A 25,264-nucleotide genomic window follows, 5' to 3' on the forward strand; every position below is an offset into this window, starting at 1 on the left:
CCCCTGCAATGAGTCCCAAACTATTTAAAAACATTTCATGAACTCTATAATATCCCAAAAGTTAGAGCTAGAAGGGACTTGACAGATCTAGCCTAGGGTCCCATTTTGGGGACTCTGAAGTAGCTCAGAACCCTGAAGTTCCCTTGCAGGGGTCATAAATGTAGAGGCCTGCAGGGGCCAGGTAATGTAGATGACTGTCCTGACCAGAGTTTATTTCCTTACACTGCTTATGTCAGTTTCCAACACCTAAATACACATTGCATACCTAAGAATATTCTTCAGTTTCATAAAGAAATCTGTTGTTGGCCAGGCGTGGTGGCTCACGCCTGTAATCCCAGCACTTTGGGAGGCCAAGACAGGCGGATCACGAGGTCAGGAGATCAAGACTATCCTGGCTAACACAGTGAAACCCTGTCTCTACTGAAAATACAAAAAATTAGCCAGACATGGTGGCAGGTGCCTGTAGTCCCAGCTACGCAGGAGGCTGAGGCAGGAGAATGGTGTGAACCTGGGAGGCGGAGCTTGCAGTGAGCCAAGATCATGCCACTGCACTCTAGCCTGGGCAACAGAGCAAGACTCTGTCTCAAAAAAAAAAAAAAAAAAAAATCTGTTGTCAGCCAGGGGCAGTGGCTCATGCCTGTAATTCCTGCACTTTGGGAGACTGATGCAGGAGGACTGCTTGAACTCAGGAGTTTGAGACCATCCTGGGCAATATGGCAGACTCCAGCTCTACCAAAAAATGTTATAAATTAGCTGGGCTTGGTGGCACATGCCTGTAGTCCTCGCTCCTTGGGAGGCTGAGGTGGGCGGATCACTGAAGCCCAGAAGGTCGAAGTTATTATGGTGAGCCATGATCACACCACTTTGACGCCAGCCTGGCCGACAGAGGGAGACCCTATCTCAAAAAAATACTAATGGTAAGGCCGGGCAGGGTGGATCACGCCTGTAATCCCAGCACTTTGGGAGGCCGAGGCAGGCAGATCACAAGGTCAGGAGATCGAGACCATCCTGGGTAATACGGTGAAACCCTGTCTCTACTGAAAATACAAAAAAGATTAGCCGGGCATGGTGGCGGGCACTCATAGTCCCAGTTACTCGGGAGACTGAGGCAGGAAAATGGCATGAACCTGGGAGGCGGAGCTTGCAGTAAGCCGAGATCGCGCCACAGCACTCCAGCCTGGGCAACAGAGTGAGACTCTGTCTCAAAAAAAAATAATAATAATAATAACAGTAATAATAATAATAGGACCTTCCCATAGGGATGCTAGGCAAATCCTATGAATTCATCCATCTAAAACCCTTAGAATAGGGCCTGGTGCTTGGTAGCCTCTCAGTACAACTTAGCTATGTGGAGAAGGAACACATCTTCTTTCCTTAGGATTCTGGGAGATCTCATGCACTACTTCCAGTGTTTATCAAGGCAGATTGGCAGATCATTTTTGGGAGATGCAGATACTCAAAAGACACTTTAATTAGGGTACACATACACACCCGTGCACGTTTTCACAAGTGCAAAGTCTTCACTTGTACACTATGGGGAGCTGGGATGGCTGGATGAGGCTGGGTTGGAGTGCAGAGTGGGAATGGGTTTAGGAGCTTGTCTGATGGATACAGAGGTAGATTAAAATATATTTCAGCCTGGGAAGCGTGTTGACACATAAGCCACTGGTTAGATTAAAGAAGTGTGGCATTTACTTATCTTTACTATTTCAAATGGAAAAAAAAATCAATATTTTCCAATTATCTTCAATGGGGTATTAAACTGACTTTGTCATATTTTGTTCCACCATCCCAGAAAGAGCAGGGGGAAGGGGTCGGGAAAGCACATTGCAAGAGCAGAGCGGATGACGTCTTCACCGCAGTACATGGCCCTGCCTCCCGTCCCTTCCAGCATTGTCTATTCAGACATTCAGTCATTCACTCGTTCATCCATTTCAGAAATTTCTACTGATGCACACTCCATTCTAGGCACTATTCCAGGTGTGGAGAATTCAGTGATAAGCCAGACAGCAGCCTCTGGTTTCATGGGGCTTATTTTTGGTTGGGTAGACAGACCACAAACGTATTAATAAGAAAATGTCAGTAAGTGCCATGCAGAAGGTTAAGACAGGGAGGACTGAGGGCTGGGTCCCTCTGGAGAGGTGGGTTGTTTTAAGCTGAAATCTCATTGCTAAGAAGGATCCCTCATAAGACCAGGGCATGAGTGCTCTTGGCCCAGAAGAGAGGGCCAAGGCCCTGAGGCAGGAAGGAGTCTTGGGTCTACGGAGCAGAAGAAGGATGTGGAACTTGGTGCACTGGCCCATGCCTGTGGTCCCAGCTACGCAGGAGTCCACTTGAGAGGATCGCTTGAGCCTGGGAGGTCGAGGCTGCAGTGAGCTGTGATCACACCACTGCAGTCCAGCCTGGGCAACAGAGCAAGGTTCCTTCTCTAAATACAAAGAAGAAAGACAGCAGGGCTGCAGGGAAGAGGGACGAGAGGTCCAGAATATCCCATGGGCCAGGCCACGCAGAGCCTGGTCAGAATGGGGCTCGGATTCTTTTCTGCATGCACAGGGAAACATTAGAAGGTCAAGCAAGCAAGTGGTAGGGTCTGGTTTTTATATGGCTGCCATAGGAAAATCCGGGCAAGAGTGGAGGCAGGGATGCCTACTAGGTGGCTGTTGAAAAAGTTGGTCATGTGTGGTGGCTCATGCTTCTAATCCCAGCACTTTGGGAAGCGGAGGCGGGTAGAATTGCTTGAACCCAGGAGTCCGAGACCAGCTGAGCAACACAGTGAGACCTCATCTCTGCTAAATTAAAAAAAAAAAAAACTAGCTGTGGTGGCATACGTCTGTGTCCTAGCTACTTAGGAGGCTGAGGCAGGAGGATCACTTGAGCCCAGTAGGTTGAGGCTGCAGTGAGCCATGATTATGCCCACTGCACTCCGGCCTGGGCAGCAGAGCAAGACCCTGTCTCAAAATAAATAAATAAATAAATAAATAAATAAATAAATAAATAAATAAAATAGAACAGAAAAAAAAAAGTCCAGGGGGAGTTGACGGGGGCCTGGTTTGGAAAGAGGGAATGATAGGAATGAACAGATTCCAGATCTATTTGGAAGCCCAAGTTCAATTGAAATGGCTGAGATCCATGAATAGTCAGCAGTTTATGGGAACTAATAACTGCTAAGTACTTACTGTATGCAGGGCGCTGTTCTGAGCATTTTACGTGTAGTGCCTTAACCCTGACAATAGACTTAAATGGAGTTAGGACTAATAGGACTCCCAAATGGGTAGTAGCTAAGTGAGACCTGCTGACCCAGAGCCTCCCCTCTCAGCCACCACGCAGCATTGTCCCCAGGCTGTTATCTAATTATGAAGCCCGAAGCTCACGGAAGAACACATGGCTAAGCATTTCTAAACCAAGCAAATGCGCGTTACCAGTGTGCAGGTTATAAATAACCATTTCTGTCTGCCAGCTGCTGTTTGGATTTGGAAAGGAAAAGAGGATCTTAGCATGACTTGTTTATCCCAGGTAATTTGGTAGTAAACTGGGCCCCAGAAGTCAAGTTACACAGAAAATGCAAAGGAAAAGTGACAGGGGTTTTGTATCAGGCTTTCCGTGAAGGAAGGTAACTTAAAGGCCCACATCAGCCTGGAGGCACACATGGGGAATGAAGGGAAGGGGTGTTGCAGAGCCGGTGTCTACCTGGCTGGCTTTCTTTCTCTCTCTCTTTCTTTTTTTTTTGATGGAGTTTCGCTCTTCTTGCCTAAGTTGGAGTAATGGCACGATCTCAGCTCACTGCAACCACAGTCTACTGGGTTCAAGTGATTCTCCTGCCTCAGTCTCCCTAGTAGCTGGGATTAAAGGCATGTGCCACCACACCTGGCTAATTTTTTGTATTTTTAGTAGAGACAGGGTTTCACCATGTTAGCCAGGCTGGTCTTGAACTTCTGACCTCAGGTGATCCATCCACTTCGCCTCCCAAAGTGCTGGGATTACAGGAGTAAGCCACCACGCCCGGCCCTACCTGGCTTTCAAACAGTCCTGCTTTTTGTCTAATAGATTTATGTTGTTTTAGTGGGATGTCCTTAAAGAAGTCCCCTCAGAACGGGTCCATGGCATCAAGATAAAGAAATAATAGGAGTCCGGGCGTGGTGGCTCATGCCTGTAATCCCGGCACTTTGGGAGGCTGAGGCGGGTGGATCACTTGATGTCAGGAGTTCGAGACCAGCTTGGCCAACACAGTGAAATGCAAAAATTCGCTGGGTGTGATGGCATGCCCCTGTAATCCCAGCTACTTGGGAGGCTGAGGTGGGAGAATCACTTGAACCTGGGAGGCGGAGCTTGCAATGAGCCAAGATTGCGCCACTGCACTCCAGCCTGGGTGACAGAGTGAGACTCTGTCTCAAAAAAAAAAAAAAAAAAGAAAAGAAATAATGGGAAAGTCAGGCGCACTGCTTCATGCCTGTAATCCCAACACTTTGGAGGGCAAAGGTGGGAGATTGCTTTGAATCCAGGAGTTTGAGCCCAGCGTGGGCAACATAGTGAGACCCCCATCTCTATAAAAATAATTTTTAGCCAAGTGTGGTGGTACATGCCTATAGGGCCAGCTATTCTGGAGGCTGGGGTGGGAGAATGGCTTGAGCCCAGGAGTTTGAGACTGCAGTGAGCTGTGATCACACCACTGTACTCTAGCCTGGGCAATAGAGCGAAACATCTCAAAAGAAAAAAAAGGAAGAATGGGAAGGTGGGAGATTTTTCCATTTGTCTGCCTAGTTATTATGTACGTAGTTGGAAACTAGAGGCCTGATTTTTTTAGCCTGTACAGAGCCTTAAAATTTTTTAAATTATTCATCACCATTTAAAAATTAGAAGACTAGATTTATTTACCACTTCTCTGGAAAATCTAATCCAACAAAACCAGGCCCACCTTTCTGTATGGAAACCAGCAGCTGTTCTTTTTTTTTTTTTTTTCTTTTAAGAGATGGAGTCTTGCTTTGTTGCCCAAGAGCTGCTCCTACCTTAACCTCCCAAAGTGATAGGATTACAGGCATGAGCAACCATGCCCCTCCTAGACAGCTGTTCTTAGCCTGCCTTGTTCCCATCCTGCTACCTTCCTCTGTTTGCCTCACTCCGACACACGTCTATCTTTGTGAACGCTATAGGTAGAAGCAAGAATCAAGGTTCAGGAAGCCGGCTGGGCGTGGTGGCTCACTCCTGTAATCCCAGCACTTTGGGAGGCCATGGCGGGCAGGTCACCTGAGGTCAGGAATTCAAGACCAGCCTGGCCAACATGGCAAAACCCTCTACTAATACAAAAATAAGCTGGGCATGGTGGTGGGCGCCTGTAATCCCAGCTACTTGGGAGACTGAGGCAGGAGAATCGCTTGAACCCGGGAGGCGGAGGTTGCAGTGAGCCAAGATTGCGCCACTGCACTCTAGCCCCAGGCGACAGAGTGAGACTCTGTCTAAAAAAAAAAAAAAAGGAAGTTGAAATGGGGGTAGGGGAGTGGGGGTAGTAATGACAGGGGGTGCTCTCCTTCCTGTACTGGAAGAATGGTGTGCAGGCAGCAGGGTGGGGCAAACATGCTGAGCACTGGGTCAGCCGTTGGACTAATGGGTTGCTAACCCTTGCTTCTTTGTTGTGTGATCGTGGGCAGTTTGCTTTGCTTCTGTGACCCATGTGGCTTTGTCATTGCAAATGGTAGGAAATCTCAAGAGCTATCACCCGGGGAAGAAGCTGACAATGGCAGGTGCTCAGAAAGCACTGGAAAAACTGACTCCCAGTGAAATCAGATCGTCAGACAACCCATCTTTACCTTTTTTTTTATCTTTTTATCTTTTTTTAATGCACCTTCCTTTATCTTTTGTTTGTTTGTTTGTTTTTCCCTTCTCATCTTCTCTAGCCATTTCATAAAGACTTCGCCCTCAAATAAATGAGCAGGTCACCAATAACCTATTGGCTTCACTAAGGAACTGTTGTTTCAATTTCCAGAAACCATATTTTGTCATCATTTCATTCTTATCTCTCACACATTACTGATTGATCTCTTAAAAGAAGGCAGTTTGTCCTCCAAAAATACTGTGTTCTCTTTCCAGCAAGCTTTGGGGTCCTGAGGTTCACAGAGGCTCCTCCATCTCCCTCTGACAGACCGCCTACCCCATCTTAGGTCTTGGATGGGAGACTCTATAGCATTTCTCATTATGTTATGTTTTTTACACATTTAAATCAGCCTTTGGACATTGCATATTTTTAGTTTGTTTTAGCTTTTTGAATAGGAAATAAATCCAAATAGATAATTCAGAAATAAAAGTAAGACCAGGCACGTGGCTGACGCCTATAATCTCAGCACTTTGGGAGACTGAGACAAGAGGATCAATTGAGCCCAGGAGGCTGAGACCAGCCTGGGCAACATAACAAGACTCCACCTCTACAAAAAAGTAAAAAAGCTGGATGTGGTGGCACATCCTTTTGGGTTTTTTTTCTGTTTTTTGTTTTTGTTTTTGTTTTTGTTTTTGTTGTTGTTTGAGAAGGAGTCTCCCTCTGTTGCCTAGTCTGGAGTGCAGTAGCACTATCTTGACTCACTGCAACCTCCGGCTCCCAGGTTCAAGCGATTTTCCCACCCCAGCCTCCTGAGTAGCTGGCATTACAGGCATCTGCCACCATGCCTGGGTAATTTTTGTATTTTTAGTAGAGACGGGGTTTCACCATGTTGGTTGGCCAGGCTGTTCTTGAACTCTTGACCTCAGGTAATCCGCCCACCTCAGCCTCCCACAGTGCTGGGATTACAGGCATGAGCCACTGCACCCAGTGGTGGCACACCCTTGTATCCCAACTACTCAGGAGGCTAAGGTGGGAGGATCGTTTGTGCCCAGGAGTTCCAGGCTGCAGTGAGCTATGTTCACACCACTGCATTCCAGGATGGGCAACAGAGCAAGATTCAATCTCTAAAAGATAATAGTAATAGGAAAAGAAAAATAAAAACAATATAAAAAATATACATTAAGAATTCCCGGCTGGGCGCGGTGGCTCAAGCCTGTAATCCCAGCACTTTGGGAGGCCGAGGCGGGTGGATCACAAGGTCAGGAGATCGAGACCACAGTGAAACCCCGTCTCTACTAAAAAAAAAAAAAAAAAATACAAAAAAAATTAGCCGGGCGTGGTGGTGGGCGCCTGTAGTCCCAGCTACTCAGGAAGCTGAGGCAGGAGAATGGCGGGAACCTGGGAGGCGGAGCTTGCAGTGAGCCGAGATCGCGCCACTGCACTCCAGCCTGGGCAACAGCGTGAGACTCCGTCTCAAAAAAAAAAAAAAAAAAAAAGAAGTCCCTCACATGTCTCTCTGGGTAGTTCTTTATGCAAATAGAACCAATATGAGTATATATTTTGATCTTCCCTTTTTCTTAGAGAAAAAGTTACATACAACATATACTTTCTTGTCTTGATTTTTTTCACCTAAAATATGACCATCTTTTAAGGATTTATGAAGAGTAGAATATAAGAAGCTTGCTCATTCTTTCAGCTTTATAATGTTCAATTATGTTGTGTAGATTCATCATACTTACTCAGTGACTTATTATTTCTAATATTTGCTATTGCAAATCATGATATAGCAAATACCTTGCGCATACGTTTGTTTCCTATTTGTGGACACATTTCTTCACGGCTGATTCCTAGTAGTGATACTGCTAGCGTAAAGGAAAAATGCATTTGTGCTTTCGAGGGATTATAGGCGTGAGCCACTGGGCCTTGCCCCGGGAATAAGAAATAAGTTTTTTGAGACCAAGTCTAGCTTTGTTGCCAGGCTGGAGTATAGTGGTACAATCTCGGTTCTCTGCAACCTCCACTTCCTGGGTTCAAGTGATTCTCCTGCCTCAGCCTCCTGAGTAGCTGAGACTACAGGCACATGCTATCACACCCAGCTAATTTTTGTATTTTTAGTAGAGACGAAGTTTCACCATGTTGGCCAGGATGGTCTTGATCTCTTGACCTCGTGATCTGCCCACCTGGGCCTCCCAAAGTGCTGGGAATATAGGTGTGAACCACCACGCCTGGCCAGAAATAAGTTCTTAATCCAAAACTCTTTTGTGTTGGGGAGGCCCTTACACTGGATTTCTTTACCTGCAGATTTCTATTGAGTTCCTTTTATTCTCCAAAACCTGACCTTCCGTGCCAAGGCTGAGCATTTTACCTGACTCGATGGGCGTGAGGGTCTAATGTCAAGCCTGCCTCTGCACATTTGGTATTTTCTGCTCCTTGCCATCTTCTAGATCTTTTCAGTAAGCCATCTGGCTAGAAGGGAGCTCCACCTTCACTGGGGAATTCTTTCCTTCCAGTCTCTTTATTAATTGCTGTGGGAGTCCAAAGCACGTTAAACAGCTGCATCCCAGAAGAGTTCCTTACTTGGAACTTCCTCCTCAGCATATGCTTGTACTGCCTTTGTTCTTGTACCAGCCTTTACTGACCTGGCCGAGGGACAGTTAGAGTCTGGTGCTTAGGAGTGCAGGCTCAGGAGCCAAATTGCCCAGATTGAAATTAAATCTCTGCCGCTCACTAGCTATGTGGTATTGGACAAGTTTCCTAATCTCTTTGGGTCTCAGTGCCCTCATCTGCCAAGTGGGATAATATAGTCCCTATTTCATAGGGTGGTTGTGAGAAGTAAATGATTTGATGTATGTGCTTAGCCCCGAGCCCACAGTGCCTGGCACATAGTAAACCCTGACTACAGGTGAGCTCCCACGGTAATGGAGATGATGATAATGATGGCAGTGGTGATGATGGCTGACAGTGACAGTGAGGGTAAAGTCAGTGGTGATTACCGTGACAGTGATGATGATGACCTGACCGTGACAATGATGTTGATGGTAATAATGATGACGGTGATGATGGTGATTAAGAGGGCACTGAGCCCTGCCACTTAACAAGCTACATTTTTGTGACCTTGAGCAAGCAGTGCAATCACTTACCTTGTTTGTTTCTCATTTCTTCATTGTTTTGTACCAATGGGAATGGTACTATTCATCTAAAGCAAGAGTCAGTTAAACAACAGCCTGTGGGCCAGATCTGGCCTGTCACCTGTTTTTTTGTTTGTTTGTTTGTTTTAGACAGAATCTTGCTCTATCACCCAGGCTGGAGTGCAGAGGTGCCATCTCAGCTCATTGCAACCTCTGCCTCCCAGGTTCAAGCAATTCTCATACCTCAGCCTCCCGAATAGCTGGGATTATAGGCACCCGCCACGACACCCAGCTAATTTTTTTGTTTTGTGGAGACAGGGTTTCACCATGTTGACCAGGCTGGTCTCAAACTCCTGACCTCAGGCAATCTGCTCGCCTCGGCCTCCCAAAGTGCTGGGATTACAGGCATGAGCCACCATGCCCAGCCCCCCCCTTTTTTTAATTTTAAATTTTTATCTTTATTTTAGATTCGGGGGGGGGTGCATGTGCAGGTTTGTTACAGGGTATATTGCATGATGCTGAGGTTTGGGCTTCTATTAACCCCGTATAGTGAACCCATATAGTGAACATAGTATCCAACAGAAGTTTTTTTTAGCCCTTTCTCCCTCCCGTTTTCAAGTCCCCGGTGTCTGTTGTTCCCATCTTTATGTTCATGTATACCCAATGTTTAGCTCCCACTTGTAAGTGATAATTTTTTTTAATAAAGTTTTATTGGAACACAGTCATACCCATTGATTTGCATATTGTCTATGGCTGCTTTTGCTACAGTGGTGGAGTTGAGTAGTTGCACCAGAAACCTTATGGTCTTATGACCTTATGGCATACATAGTGAAAAATATTTACTATCTGGCTCTTTACAGAGACCGTTTGCTGACCTCTGGTCTAAAGGAGTGGTTGTGAGGATGCAGGAGATGATGCCTCCGCCTAGAAACTCGCCACATAGTAGGTGTCCAATACAGTGGCCCTGCATCAACCAAGCATTGAACTTTTATGAACTCAATGCTGGGCTCTTACCTCCACCCCCACCACTCTCCTCCCACCTGAAGAGGATAAATAGAGGGAGTGATTACAATATGAATAGTTTAATTAGGAATATCATGAAATGGTATTTTGCATATATATTTTTATCATGTACTATACATTTCCATATGCATCAAATATGCATGCATATTAGTCTACAGCAGTGGATATAAAAAACTATGTCCTGTAGACTGTACTTTATGGGTTGCTTAAGACTCTTTATCAAGGGTAATTTTGGCACTGATTTTCCCTTTGCCTGATGACTTCAGAAACTTACATCCAAGAAAGATGCGACTCCCCTCTAAGTGGTAGCGATGAAGATTATCTTCATCTAGAGCAAAGTGTCAGAATGTGCTAACCATTGAAAATGAATCCTATGTGCAGATAAAACTGAAATCATAAGTGGGAGAATAGTATTGTAGTTGCAAAATTCAATGCAGTCACTTCTTTTTTTTTTTTCTTTTCCCCAGACAGACATCTGTTCTGTAAAGTGAAGTACACATGTATCGTTTACATTTGGCCTTATTTATTGCTTCATAGTTGAAGCAGGCAGGTCACCTTGCAAAATGCAGAGGAACACCCCCTTAATTTTGCAAGTGGCATATATTGATAATAATGTCACCTTTTTCCACTTCCTTCTTTGAGTTGTTGTGAGAATAAATGAGATATAGGTAGGAAGATGCTCAGAGAAGCTAAGTGCGGTAGACAGGCACAGTGTTATCTGGTTACAGCGCTTCCATCCTTGACAAGCAGGAGCTGTCTTCGCATCGAGCTAATCTGGAGGAGAGAGAGAGGCTCAGTGATGCGAGGACTGGGCCAGCCAATCTTCTAGGGAGCTTGGATAATAAATGCTCTTAATTGAGTGAATTCTCTTCATTAGAAAATAAGCAAATTATTTTCTGATTTAATGAGTTAAAAAGCTTCTAATTAACTCCAGTAGAAAGATTTTCTTTTATGTTTTATTTTATTTTATTCTTTTTGTTTTGTTTGTTTTTATAGAGATGAGATCTTGCTATGTTACCCAGGCTGGTCTTGAACTCCTGGCCTCCAATGATCCTCTTCCCTTGGCCTCCCAAAGTGCTGGGATTACAGGCATGAGCCATGACATCTGTCCTGCTTTCACATTTTAGTAGTTAAGCTCTGTGTTCTTTGCATTAATGTAACTGGACGACTAAATGCAGGTCTCATGCTTGCTGCTTGCAGAGTTCAATTAATAAGAGTGAGGTCTTGTAATAAGAAAGTGAATTTATTAACCAAAACTAGTAAAGGGGAAGTGATCCGATTCCTATCCAAAGTAACCACTTCCATTTTGCAGGGGAAGAAAACTCCAGTTTTCCCTTACAGGAGTGAGCCAGGCACAGTGGCTCACTCCTGTAATCCCAGCACTTTGGGAGACCAAGACAGGCGGTTCACCTGAGGTCAGGAGTTCGAGACCAGCCTGGCCAACATGGTGAAACCCCATCTCTACTAAAAATATATAAAAATTAGCCAGTGGACACCTGTAATCCCAGCTACTTGGGAGGCTGAGGCAGGAGAATTGCTTGAACCTGGGAGGCAGAGTTTGCAGTAAGTAGAGATCATGCCACTGCACTCCAGCCTGGGCAACAGAGTGAGGCTCTGTCTCAAAATAAATAAATACATAAATAAATAAACAGGGAAAACTTGATAAGGAATGCATGCAGGAATTGGGCTGAGTACTGTCTGTGTGTCTTGTTCTGGTGGCCATCTTGGGTCCCAGTCTACCTGGACATTGGGCTGGTGTCATCTCAACAATGGCTGGGTTGTTAACTCACCACTGTGAAGTCATCTCTGGAATTTTGCAGCTGGGTGTCCAGGCTTGATCCAAGATTAGCCCCTGGAACTTCTAAGAAGGCACATAGGCAAATACTAGTACTGTGTGATCCACGCCCTCCTGTAAATTCTCCAGTGGCCTCATTTCGAAATTCTTTTACACATTGGCCCTAGAGTCTGGCCGTGTCCAGTGGTTCATCCTAGGCCTTGGCTCTTCCCTTTATTCACACTTGCTTGGCAAAAGCATCATCCCTTGAGCTTTATCACCAGATGTGGCCTCTCCCCTACCCCTCACTCACGTGCAGACTGACTAGAAGTGACCATGTCCGAAGACATGTGTCTTCTCTGAGACTCAGTCCCCATTGCCTTCCTCTTGCTAAGCTGTCACTAAGCATTTTTTGCTCCTGTCTTCTGAGTGCTCTTACCTAAGGGGACACTGGTTGTGGCATTTTCACAAATAGCCACCGGAGAGTGAAGTTGGGCAGTTTAGGAGATACATTGACAATAATGCAGTGACTCTTGTTTTATATTTTCAAACCAAAGCAATCTATTAGTTTTGCATCAAGGCATTCTTTTATAATGGACACTTGCATAAAAGTTGTGAAAACTGCATTGGACACAGCATATGTAAACATTATGATGTCAGTCTGTTGAATTTATGCAGACCTTCAAATGTTAGTCTTCTGGCTCTCCCAGAAAAGCAACAGTTCTCTCTGAAATTGCCCATTATGTGAATGAAATGCAGGTGATTACCACTCATTCACATCTGCACTGTCACCTGTGTGGTGGATTTGGGGGTTTGGCGCAGCACGTTGGTATGCTGTCATCAAAGGTTATGTGTGTATGCACAGAGGAAGGCATTTTTGTGGAAGGCATTTTATGTAATTCCAAACAATTTAATAAAAATGTAATTCAAAGGGGGAACTACAGTCCCTAGGCCCTTTCAGAGTACAGATAATGTTCCAGATTAAAGGCTGAAGCTTTGTTCATTATAGTCAAATAACGTAAGTGTGTGAATTACCATTTTCCTTACCGTTGGTCTATTTCAAAAGTGTGCCATTTTCCCATTATAATAATAGGCTGCATTTTCTTAAAATCATTTGATTATGATTGGTCCCGTCTATTCAGTTTGCAAATAAAAAGCTTTTGTGGTGATAAACTAGCTGTTCTAAAATAGCCTTAATCTTGGTTCTGCTTTTGAACTGCGACAGGTCAGACTCTGCGAAAGGCTGAGAGAAGCCGGTCCTGCTCACGAGAGAAAAAGGAGGTAAATGTGTCCCTGGCGAGGGCTGATGGGAGGCAACTCCATTTGAAAGGACCTGAGGGAGCAGAGTGGCGAATAAGTGTCCCTAAATCTACTGTTTTCTCTCGGGGTCCCAAGCTTGAATCCTGGAGCAAATGACAGTGAGCAACTAGGCTTACCAACCCAGTATCACTTGTAATAACCATCACTTGTAATAATCATGTCTGAGTGTATCGGTTAGCTTCATCTGTGTAACAAATCATCCCAGGTTTTAGTGGCTTAAAACAGCAACCAGATATTTAGTTCTGGATTTGGTGGGTTAGCAATTGGGGCTTATCTGGGCAGTTCTGCTGCTGGACCAGGCTCTGCATGGGGCTCACTCATGCTTCTGCAGTTCATGGCTGTGTTGACTAGGGGGTACTGGAGTGTCAGGGTGCCTCAGTTCTCCTCCAAATACTTCTCGTGTGCCAGCAGTCTAGGCAGGTTTTTTCACATCGTGCTTCAAGGGCTCAAGAGTGCAGCAGTGGCAACTGCAGGACTTCTTGAGTCCTAGGCTTACAAGTTACACAGTGTTGCTTCTACCACTTTCTATTCTATTTTTTTTATTATTTTTTTTTTTAAGACAGGTCACGCTCTGTTGCCCAGGCTGGAGTGCAATGGTGCGATCTCAGCTCACTGCAACCTCCGCCTCCCGGGTTCAAGCGATTCTCCTGCCTCAGCTTCCCAAGTAGCTGTAATTACAGGCGCCCGCCACCACACCTGGCTACTTTTTGTATTTTTAGTAGAGACGGGGTTTCACCATGCTGGCCAGGCTGGTCTTGAACTCCCGGCCTCAGGTGATCTGCCTGCCTCCATCTCCCAAAGTGCTGGGATTACAGGTGTGAGCCACCACACCCAGCCCCACTTTCTATTCTTGAAAGCAGGCCACAAGGTCCCAGATTCAAGGAGTGGGGAAATAGACCTCACCTTTTGATGGGAAGAGCTACAAAATATTGTGGTCATTCTTGAAACCCACCACCCTCCCCCGTCTCCCCACCCCCCTGCCTCTGAACCCACCTGCTCTGTGCCAGGCACCAGGGGGACCTGGACTAGAGGTTGAGTGAAACACAGTCCTTGATCTCGGGATATGCACTGTCTAGTTGGAAGAGAGCTACAGCACGATCATTACAATACAGGGTGAGAAGTGCCATCATAGAAGGACAGAGAAAGTGAGATTTTAATACAGAAACCAGTCACCTGACTCTTCCAGCAATATCAAGAAAGCCTTTGCAGAAAAGGTGATGTGCAGGCTGCTTCTTGAAGGATGACTAGGAGTTTTCCAGGCCAAGGAATCAATACAGTCAAAGTCAGAGAGACATAAATAAGGAAGGTTGCAAGATCATGGCGCCTAAAGCGAGTGGGAAGTGGTAGCAAGGAGCCATAGGTTACTCCAGGGCCCTTTGATCAAGTCCCAGGCTTATGAGAATTTAAAATTGAGTCTTATTTAGTGGAGATGGGGCAGGAGTGCCAGGGAGAGAAATTGTGTGGCTCATCAGAAACATTGACCAATCCAGAAATTCATCCACACATATCTACTGACACTTTTGATTGTAAAGTGTCATCATTCCTATGATGAAAGGGCATTTGTCCGGCTCAGCTGGGTCCAGGGCCTCAAAAATGGCAAGAAGACGTTGCATCCTTCCATCTCTGGGGCTGTCCTGGCCAGCTCTGAGGAGGAAGCTGGGGCTAGACTGTACTCAGCGTCGTGTGAGTTACATGACCTTCACCTTCTCCTGTTGTTTCCTTCATCAGCTGTAACCAGAATAGCCAGTTTGCGTTTTCTTTTTCTTTCAATCAGCCCACCTGGGATAAGGGCTGGATGAAGCCTTAGGAACTTCGATGCTGCTGAAAAGATCTAAGTGTCGCCCAAGTGGGCAGTCTAGGGGCAAAGCCAGGGTGGATTTTCCCACTCCTTCTGGTAAGGAATCTTTCTCTGAAGGCAGAAGCAAGTGCCTGTCTTCCCACAACATCTTTCCAGAGACCCTGAGGTAGAGGAGCAGGGATGGAAGTGAGCCCAGACCTGCGGACCTCCCTCAGTTAACTGACCGGGGGTGAAGACCAGCCCGCAAGCCGGGGAGGAAATCTTGAACCTGCCCCTGGCCTTTGGTCACAGAATAGCAGCATCCCATTTATCCACATTAAGAAATTAACTGGGAAACCACAGAGTGGGGCAGGGGAAACTAGTTGAGGCTCTGTCTCTCTCTAGCAATGCGACTCCCCTAATTGCTGCTTTCCCAGCCACTCCCATTGTGCCCATCACGGGAGAGCATTTCAGATCATTTCTCTTCTGAGAAGTGCTTGTAGTGAGAAATGGAGAGTGAGGCTGTTTATCACAATACTCAGGCTTAACCTGGAAAGATATTTCACTCGGTTTCAGACCTTCTGAAAAAAGGAGAGTGCTAGCTCTCTTAACAGAGATTTTGTTCGGTTACAAAACCAAAACAAAAAACCAGCCCCAAACAATTATTTTAAAAAACAAACACATAAATAAAGGCTGGGCACAGTGGCTCCCGCCTATAATCCCAGCACTTTACAAGGCCAAAGTGGGTGGATTACTTAAGCCCGGGAGTTCAAGACCAGCCTGGGCAACATGGTAAAACCCCAACTCTACTAAAAAATAATTATTAGAAAAAAAAAAAAAAAAAAAAAAGAACAGCAAGCTGCTAGGACTCTCGTCTGATAGATTATAACATGCCTTTTCCACCCACCTCTTCTTTCTGCATCCCGCACCCTCTCTCCTGACTCCCCAGCCCTCTGTGCCTCACCCAGGATGCCAGGTATAGATCAAACCATGTCACCATGAAAGGCACGGAGACCAGCTGTCTCTTTCCCAGAGCTGGTTAGAACAAATGTTGTATTTCTCAAGGTGGTGAGGTAGTGCGGCCAGCACTCCCTGGAGGATGAACACGTGGTGGTGAGGTGGTGCGGCCAGCGCACTCCTTGGAGGGTGAACACGTGGTTTCCTTCCTGGGTTGGGATCGGGTACTTCTTTGAGGGATCTTAAGCCACCATGATAAAGGGAGGATGTGGCTGTTGTCAATGAACTCGCCAGGCCAAATTCAGCCCAAAGGTGTGTTGTATCTAGCTCGTACCCTGTTATAATTTTTAAAAAGTAGATGTCCACATTTAAAAGTTGTGGATTTTTAAAAAAATGTTTAAATCCACATTTAAAATGGTTAAATCCACATTTCAACATTGCCAACCACGGTACTTAGCAACATCTGGATATTTGAAAGCTCCCAGGTGGCCGGGTGTGGTGGCTCACACCTGTAATCCCACCACACTGGGAGGCTGAAGCCAGAAGATTGCTTGAGCCCCAGGACTTCAAGACCAGCCTGAGCAATATAAGCAAGACTCCTTCTCTACAAAAAAATTTTAAAAAATTAAACAGGTGTGAGGCCAGGCATGGTGGCTCACACCTGTAATCCCAACACTTTGGGTTGCTGTGGTGGGCAGATCACCTGAGGTCAGGAGTTCGAGACCAGCCTGGCCAACATGGTAAAACCCCATCTCTAGTGAAAATACAAAAATTAGCTGGGCGTGGTGGTGGGTGCCTGTAATCCCAGCTGCTTGGGAGGCTGAGGCAGGAGAATCACGTGAACTCAGACAGCGGAGGTTGCAGTGAGCCGAGACCGGGCCACTGTACTTCAGCCTGGTCGCCAGAGTGAGACTTGTCTCAAAATAAATAAAATAAAATAATAAAAAGCAGGTGTGGTATCTTGTGCCTGTAATCTCAGCTGCCCTGGAGGCTGAGGCGGGAGTATCACTTGAGCCCAGGAGTTCAAGGCTGCAATAAGCTATGATAACACCACTGCATTCCAACCTGGACAACAAAACCCTGTCTCAAAAAAAGTTTTTTTAATTAAAAAGAAGTTCCCAGGTGATTCTAATGTGCAGCAGTTTGAGAACCACTGGCATAAAGCACTCAGCACAGGGCCTGGTGCAGTTCATTCATTCATATGTTCATTCATTCATTCGTACTTACATAACTAACCCAATGTCCAGGCCTCTTTCCAAACCAGTTAGGTTAAAATATCTGGGTGTGCAACCTGGGCATCAGAATGTTTTAATCCCCCAAGTGGTTCCGATGTGCAGCCATGGATAAGAACCAGCTCTTTCCATGGATTAAGTAGACTCTGGCATACAAAAATTAGCCAGGCGTAGTGGTACATGCCTGTAGTACCAGCAACTCGGGAGGCCAAGGCAGGAGAATCTCTTGAACCCAGGAGGTAGAGGCTGCAGTGAGCCAAGATCACACCACTGCACCCCAGCCTGGGCGACAGAGTGAGACTCTCTCTCAAAAAAAGAAAACAAAATCAATAGCTCTGGCTCTCGACCCAGGTCGTAGAGCCTGTACCCTGTGCCTGGCTTCCCTGGCCCCGAAGGCACCTCAGTTCTCCACCGCTGTCACAGATACCAAGAGGCAAAACCAAAGAAGAGAATGATAAACATTACAGATGAGCCCCAGGCCGGGCGCGGTGGCTCAAGCCTGTAATCCCAGCACTTTGGGAGGCCGAGGCGGGCGGATCACAAGGTCAGGAGATCGAGACCACAGTGAAACCCCGTCTCTACTAAAAATACAAAAAATTAGCCGGGCGCGGTGGCGGGCGCCTGTAGTCCCAGCTACTCAGGAGGCTGAGGCAGGAGAATGGCGGGAACCCGGGAGGCGGAGCTTGCAGTGAGCCGAGATCGTGCCACTGCACTCCAGCCTGGGCAACAGCGTGAGACTCCGTCTCAAAAAAAAAAAAAAAAAACAGATGAGCCCCAAATAAAGCTCCAGGGAGCGCCAGAGGCGGGAAAGGCTTCCTGGAGAGGTGGCCTGAGCTGAGGTATTGGAAAGGTTACAGCCATTTCTTTTTTTTTGAGGCATAGTCTTACTGTGTCACCCAGGTTGGAGTACAGTGACACGATCTCAGTTCACTGCAACCTCCACCTCCCGGGTTCAAGCGATCCTCCTGCCTCAGCTTCCCGAGTAGGTGGGATTACAGGTGCGTCCCACCATGCCTGACTAATTTTGGTATTTCTAGTAGAGATGGGGTTTCATCATGTTAGCCGGTCTGGCCTCAAACTCCTGCCCTCAAGGGATCCGCCCGCCTTGGCCTTCCAAAGTGCTGGGATTACAGGGTTGAGTCGCTGTGCCTGGCCAGGTCACAGTCATTTCTGAAAAATGTAGCTTTGATGGTTGGCTTGAAGGCAGTAGATAAGTTCAGTTCAACTGGTAAAAATATTCTCAGCCTCGTTTCTAACAAGTATTCATGGTTCCTGCCTGTGGAGATTATGTAGTGTTTATGGCCCTTGGACATGAATTATTAATGATTTTGAAATTGTGGTCATTGTAGTTTACTCAAAAATCATTAGGAAATAAATTTATCATGCAGTGTTAGAAAAAAGGAGATCACAGAGGAGGAAGAAATATGTATTCATCATCCAGTTCATCCCTACAGCATCCACACTGGTGCCTAGGGCACTGTGGGGCTCATGAGCATGGTGCTGGGGACATGTCCCCTTAGTGCTCAGAGCCACTGAGGCCCCTGGTGGCTCTGTGAATTAATACCTCCAGTTTGCTGTGAGGGCTGCAGTTCAGGTCCTGGGGCCAAGCAGCTCTGCCTCAAATCCCAGCTGTTGACCTTGGACAAGTCTCTTGAGCCCTCTCACCTTGTTTGATAATGCCCACTTTGGAGAGAGTTAATACAGTCATGTATTAACATAACTAGCACAGTGCTGGGCACACACTAAGTGTTCCATAGATGTTAGTTGTTACATAACTTGAAGTGTCTAGGATTTAACAGAGAGATTCCCAAGGAGAAGGCAGCACAATTAATTACTTCCTACAGAAGGGACCTCCCTCACTCCAGCCGGAGGCTGATTCCAGCCTTCCTGCTTCTTGACTGTGTGTCCCCAGGCACCTGGGCCTCAGGCAGGCTAGCCCCAGGGCCCTCATTCTTAACCACTCTGAGAGCCTCCCATGATAACTGACGGCCATTTTTGCAGTTGATTGGAGATTCCAAAAAATGCTCTTGACAGCACACTCGTCTGCTGAACTGACTTTGCAAGGATTGCAAAAGTCATTGAACTCACCCAACTAGAAAATGTTAAGCCTTCCCTTTGCATGCATGCACATGCACACACACACACACCTTCCTGCTATTAACAGAGACTTCTGGTGCAAGGCTAGAGGCTTCCTTCATTTTTCCCAAGCAAAAGAGGAGACTGGGGTCTGAGGGGAATACAACAACATTAAAACATTAAAACACAGCAAGTCCAGGATCCAGGGTGCCTCCAGGGACAAGGTTATCCGGACAGCCCTCTCTGTCTCTTCAGTGTGCAACCACAAACACACCTCTGCTCCCGTCTGGGTCTTCTGGGTCTCTTGACCTTGTTGCTATCTTTTTTGCTTTTTGTTTGAGACAGGTCTCGCTCTGCCGCCCAGATTGGAGTGCAGTGGTGCTGTATCAGCTCACTGAAACCTCTGCCTCCCAAGTTCAAGTGATCCTCCCACCTCAGCGTCTTGAGTAGTGGAGACCACAGGTGTGCACCACCAGACCCAGCTAATTTTTGTAGAAACGGGGTTTTGTCATGTTGCCCAGGTTGATCTTGAACTCCTGGGCTCAAGCAGTCCTCCCTTCTCGGCCTCCCAGAGTTCTGGGATTATAGGCCTGAGCCACCTAGCCTGGTCCTTGTTGCTGTCTTGATTCTCCTATTAGCTGTTCCTCCTCTATAAGCCCAGGCCACAGGTCAGTGAGAGAGGCTGGCCTGGCTAATCAATACTCAAGAGTATTCAGGAAATACAATATTCCTGACACCAGCCTTCAGTTGCCCTCCCAAGAGGCAATAACTATAATCAATGTCTTATGTGTCCTTCCAGAAATATTCTACAGGTATACAGCTATGCAGAATGTATGCTTTGTCTCCTTTACCCACCCATCCATCCCCCTCATGCAATACATATTGTTTTCTTCTTGATTTTTTTTTTTTTTTTTTTCATTTAACAACATGTCTTAGAGAGCATTCCTCAGCAGGTCATATGGACAGACCTCACTCTTTTCGTGGCTGCCTAGTACTCCATTGTGGATTTACAGGAATGTAATTCTTTACTTGAAATATTTAAGGCCAAATATATTTCACTTTTTTATATTTAAAAAGTTATACCATCCTAGGAGGACCTGGAAAAGCATTCTATAATCAAATACATTAATATATGCACAGAGCTCATTGCAGTGGCTCCTGCTTGTTATCCCACCTGCTACTTGGGAGGCTGAGGTGGGCGGCTCACTTGACCCCAGAAGTTTGAGTCCAGATTGGACAATATAGTGAGGCCCTATCTCTAAAACATATATATAGTGTGTGTACAGCAAAATATGAATATGTATACTAAGTGGGTAAATAAAGGCTATAAATTTTATGTCATTTCAGATCAGGTTTTGGTCCTAAATAATTGCATAAATGTATTACTAATTCCTGATTAATGAATATCTACTCTATTAATAGTCTTTTGCTACTATGAGAATACTTTAAAGAATATTCTGGAGCAGACATCCCTGTGTACATAGGAATAGCCAAAGGTTAAATGCTTTAAAGTAGAACTAATGGATCAGAGGGGGTGTGCTCTATTTAAATTGATGTTTCCAATTCGTCTTTTAACAGTGCATGAAAGGGATAGAGCTTCTTTTTTTTTCCCCCCCAGGTTATGTCATAGCAAGCTGGCCAGATTCAAGTGTGGCTATCCTTGACTGAGGTGCCCACAATGGAGCCATTCAGTGGCCACCCCTATAGTTCCCTAGTTCACTTGTCTTGTGGGGGTGAGAGGAGGGGTGTTTACTTGGGAAGGACTTGGGGACATATCTAGCACCTTGATTTCTTTTGTTTTCCCATAGGTTTTTGGGGAACAGGTGGTATTTGGTTAAATGAGTAAGTTCTTTAGTGGTGACGTGTGAGATTTTGGTGCACCCATCACCCACGCAGTATACACTGAACCCAATTTGTAGTCTTTTGTCCCTCACCTCCTTCCCACCCTTTCCCTCTGAATCCCCAAAGTCCATTGTGTCATTCTTATGCCTTTGCATCCTCATAGCTTAGCTCCCACTTGTAAGTGAAAACATACAATGTTTGGTTTTCCATTCCTGAGTTACTTCATTTAGAATAATAGTCTCCAGTTCTATCCATGTTGCGTGAATGCCATTAATTCATTCCTTTTTATGGCTGAGTAGTATTCCATTGTATATACATACCACAGTTTCTTTATCTACTCATTGATTGGTGGGCATTTTGGTGGGTTCCATGTCGCAATTGTGAATTGCAGCACCTCAATTTCTGCAAGCCATCTCTTGCAGCCCTGAGCTCATAAGATTTGTCTTGGCTGATTGCAGGCGCCAGTGAGACAGGTGACTTTTCTGTAAGTTTCAGACTCCACTAGTGCGCAAACTGCAGATACTCCCTTCCCTTTTCTCTGTTCAGTTCTCCATGTTCTTTTAACTTCAGTTTTGTGGGGATTCAGGAGTTGCCCCATCCATACTTGCAGATCTCAATTGCTTTGTTTAAAAAAAAAGTTTTTTTGAAGGAAACAAACAAAAAAGAAAAGGCAAGTTGGTGGTGTTGCATTACAAAGAGCCTGATATGACAGCTCACATTCCAACTCTGCACTTTTACTGGAATGAAACCTTTTAGTTCATATTTCTGGGCAGAGAAGAACAAAATCTATTTTAGATTCAACTGCCGAATGCGTTCCCAGTTGCGAAATTATTGTTGTCAGTCTTTCTGCTTCCTGAGGTCTTGGTCTCTCTGCAGCTTTGAGAACTCGAAGAGAGGGGCCCCCGTAACATTGACAAATTCTGATTTATGCAGGGCATTAAGACACAGGGCAGGATTAGAAGCAGTGCAGCAGAGGAATTGAGCCTGCGAACCCTGGAACCAAACAGCCTGGATTCCTAGGCTAGCTCTACCACTCAGGCAAGTGACTTACTTTTCGTGATTCGACTTCCCTCTCTGTAAGATGGGGATGATATAAAACCTGCATTTCACAGGACCGTGGCAAGGATTCAGTGAGTTCATATGTGTCAAGTGCTTAGGACAGAACCTGGCACATACTCGGAGCTCAATAAATGTCAACAATTATAATTTAGGACTGGCAGGGCAAAATAGCGTATTTGCAAAATGAGTCCCTTGAAAGTCACAGGTGGAGAAGTCTTGCTGAAAAAAAGCAGGACACAGATTGGGCCCCTTTGGTATGATGGAAGAATGGTGCATAATCCCTCCCTGTTGGAATTCCTTTGTATGTGAGTCCCCAGCCTGCCCCGGTACCTCTGCAGTCAGGCTGGGCGCTGCAGGAGATGTGTACACAAACACCCAAGTTTAACAACAACAGGGCCAAGACTCCAGCCCCGAAAAGCAAAGAGAATCAATTTCTGCTAAAATGCCAGGAAGGAGGTTGACATGTCTAAAACCTTCCTGGTATCAGCTTAGCTTCCAACACAAGATTAAACTCTAGGAAAAACCCATCAGAGAGCTGCAATTTGTGACCAGACAGAGATAATGTTGACAGCTTCCCTTTCCCGAGTCTGTTTTGGATAAACAATGTGCCCTTCAACAGAGCGCCATCAAAGTTTTCTCTATCCTCAGATCTTAGGCATGAAATACCCTTTCAAATAGCTCCCTTTACCTCCTCCCTCCACCCCCAGAAATCACTGTATGGAATATGGAATATGATTAGAAGAGAGAATGGTGCTAAGAGGAGGTTCCTGCAAGTTACTCAGGAAAGGTATGTCTGCAGGATAAAAACACCCCGTGAAAACCGTCACTTTCTCTGGGGACACTTTTGGAGGAGCAAGACACAGGTCATGAAAGTGCCAGGCCATGTGGGCTCCGGTCCTGGCTGCCGTCACTGACCATGGACACACTTGCTTTCCCCACTCTGAGTCCCCGTTTCCTTTGTGATCCCCCAAGTCTGACAAGAGCCAATGCTTCTGTGACTTCAGCTTTATTAGTGTCCACAGGCCATGTCTGTCAGCTTCTGTTTAAGTGATAGAAGCCTTCCTTAAACCAGCTTCTGCAAAAAAAGGGAATTTGTTGCCTCACCTAGCTGAAAAGTTCAGGGGTGGACATCAGGCATGGATGGATCTAGGTGCTCTGACTTAGTCCCTCTTGACTCTGCCTTCTTCGGTGGCAGGTCTGTTCTCCACCAGGTGGCAAGATGGCCACCAGCAGCCTCAGGCTTACAGTATAGAGGCCAGATGGCATGGTGGGGAAAGCTCAGGTGCTAGATTTAAAAGGTTCGGGGATGAATCCTGGCTCCTCACTCACCCAAGCAGCTCAGCCACCTCAGAGCTTCAGTTTCTTTCTATATAGAATGGGGATAGTGGGAGCACCTGTCTCACTAGGTGGTTGGGGTGCCTAGAACAGTGCCCTACAGGTCGCGAATCCCTGAATAGTGAGCGGCGCTTCCTCCTCATCCTCCGCTTCCTCCTCCCTTTCCCCTTCTCCTTCTTGTCATTATCAGAATTCTCTCAGCAACTTCAGCAAAGAGTGAACACTCTCCAAGTCTAACTGTGCAACCACAGCCCCAGATCGAGACTCACTGGCCCATCGAGGGTTGTGCACTTGTCCTGGAAACAAAGGTTGGGTGGGGTCAACCCTACGTTAAGCACATGGTTAGGAAGGGATATTTTCCCAAAGGAAAATCAGGATAGTGGTGCCAGAAAAAGGGGGAAAGGCAAAAAACAGCAACTCTCCCCTTCATGGCCACTGTGTGGTGGGAATAGTAACTGACAGCACAGTTGTTAAAAATTATGTTCACAGCCAGGCGTGGTGGCTCACGCCTGTAATCCCAGTACTTTGGAGGCCCAGGTAGGTGGATCACCTGAGGTCAGGAGTTTGAGACCAGCCTGGCCAACATGGCAAAACCCTGTCTCTACTGAAAATACAAAAAGTAGCCGGGCCTGGTGGTGGGCGCCTGTAATCCCAGCTACTCAGGAGGCTGAGGCAGGAGAATTGCATGAACCCATGAGGCGGAGGTTGCAGTGAGCCAAGATTGTGCCACCACACTCCAGCTTGGGCGACAAGAGCGAAACTGCATCTCAAAAAAAAAAAAAAAGTGATATTGACATCTGTTGTCTTGTTGACTCTTCACAATGTCCAAGAAGGCAAGCAATATTAACTTACATGAGAAAAAGTCTAGGCTCAGAGCGGTGAGACAGCCTGCCCTGGGTAACACAGCAAGTACAGGGCTCAGCCGACAGCCTGTGTTCTGTGTACCCTGGCAAAGTGGCAAGAGTACACTGCTCCCCCTCCTCCCCGCAGGCCCCTGCTACTGGTTCACAGCCAGACAGGAGGACCCTGTACTCCTGTGACCACAGGGCCGGGCAGAGGCAACGACTGCCTGGTTAATGTGAGCCTCAGTTTCCTCATCTGGCAAAGGGAGCTGGTCTGATACTCAACGCCCCCAACTCAATGCAATTAACTACAGCCAGATTCCAGTTAGAAGCCACTAGACACAAATCAAAACTGCAGTGAGATATCTCATCCCAGTTAAAATGGCTTTTATTCAAGACGGGCAAAAACAAATACTGGCGAGGATGCAGAGAAAAGGGAATCCTTGTGCACGTTTGTGGGGAATGTAAATTAGTACAATCACTATGGAGAACAGTTTGGAGATTCCTCAAAAAACTCAAAATAGAGCTACTATACGATCCAGCAATTCCACTCCTAAGTGTATACCCAGAAGAAAGGAAGTGGGTATATCGAAGAGATTTTTCCACTCCCATGTTTCTTGCAGCACTGTTCACAATAGCCAAGACTCGGAAGCAACCTCAGTGTCCAACAGACACATGTGTGAAGAGGATGTGGTACACACACACAATGGAGTCCTATGCAGCCATAAAAAAGAATGAGATCCTGTCATTTGCAACAACATGGGTGGAACTGGAGGTTATTACGTTTCGTGAAATAAGCCAGGCACAGAAAGACAAACTTCGCATGTTCTCATTTATGGGAGCTAAAAATTAAACTCATGGACGTAGAGAATAGGAGGATGGGTCCCAGAAGCTACGGAGGGTGGCAGGAGAAGTGAGGGTAGTTAATGGGCACAAAAAAATTAGAAAAAATGTGCAGGCGCAGTGGCTCACACCTGTAATCCCAGCACTTTGTGAGGCCAAGGCAGGCGGATCACTTGAGGTCAGGAGTTCAAGATCAGCCCAGGCAACGTGGTGAAACCCCATCTCTACTAAAAATGCAAAATTAGCCGGG

The 25,264-nt window shown here is 46.1% G+C and overlaps 1 protein-coding gene across 9 annotated transcripts in view; it reads left to right on the forward strand.

The window, feature by feature from the left end:
* KATNIP (katanin interacting protein) overlaps positions 1 to 25,264 on the forward strand; it is a 233,399-nt gene that overhangs the window by 11,749 nt on the left and 196,386 nt on the right. For 5 of the 9 annotated variants that reach the window (XM_015125837.3, XM_077985648.1, XM_015125841.3 and 2 more), the window contains exon 2: positions 12,957 to 13,012. The exons of 2 other annotated variants lie outside the window; for them this stretch is intronic. In XM_015125837.3, coding sequence (XP_014981323.3) covers positions 12,957 to 13,012 — 56 coding nt within the window. Of the gene's footprint in view, positions 1 to 9,798; positions 9,877 to 12,956; positions 13,013 to 21,868; positions 21,974 to 25,264 lie in introns of those variants that run through there. 2 more of the 9 variants (XM_015125838.3, XM_077985649.1) reach the window with 2 other exon arrangements.

The sequence above is a fragment of the Macaca mulatta genome, chromosome 20 (assembly GCF_049350105.2).
Source record: "Macaca mulatta isolate MMU2019108-1 chromosome 20, T2T-MMU8v2.0, whole genome shotgun sequence".
Lineage (NCBI taxonomy): Eukaryota > Metazoa > Chordata > Mammalia > Primates > Cercopithecidae > Macaca > Macaca mulatta.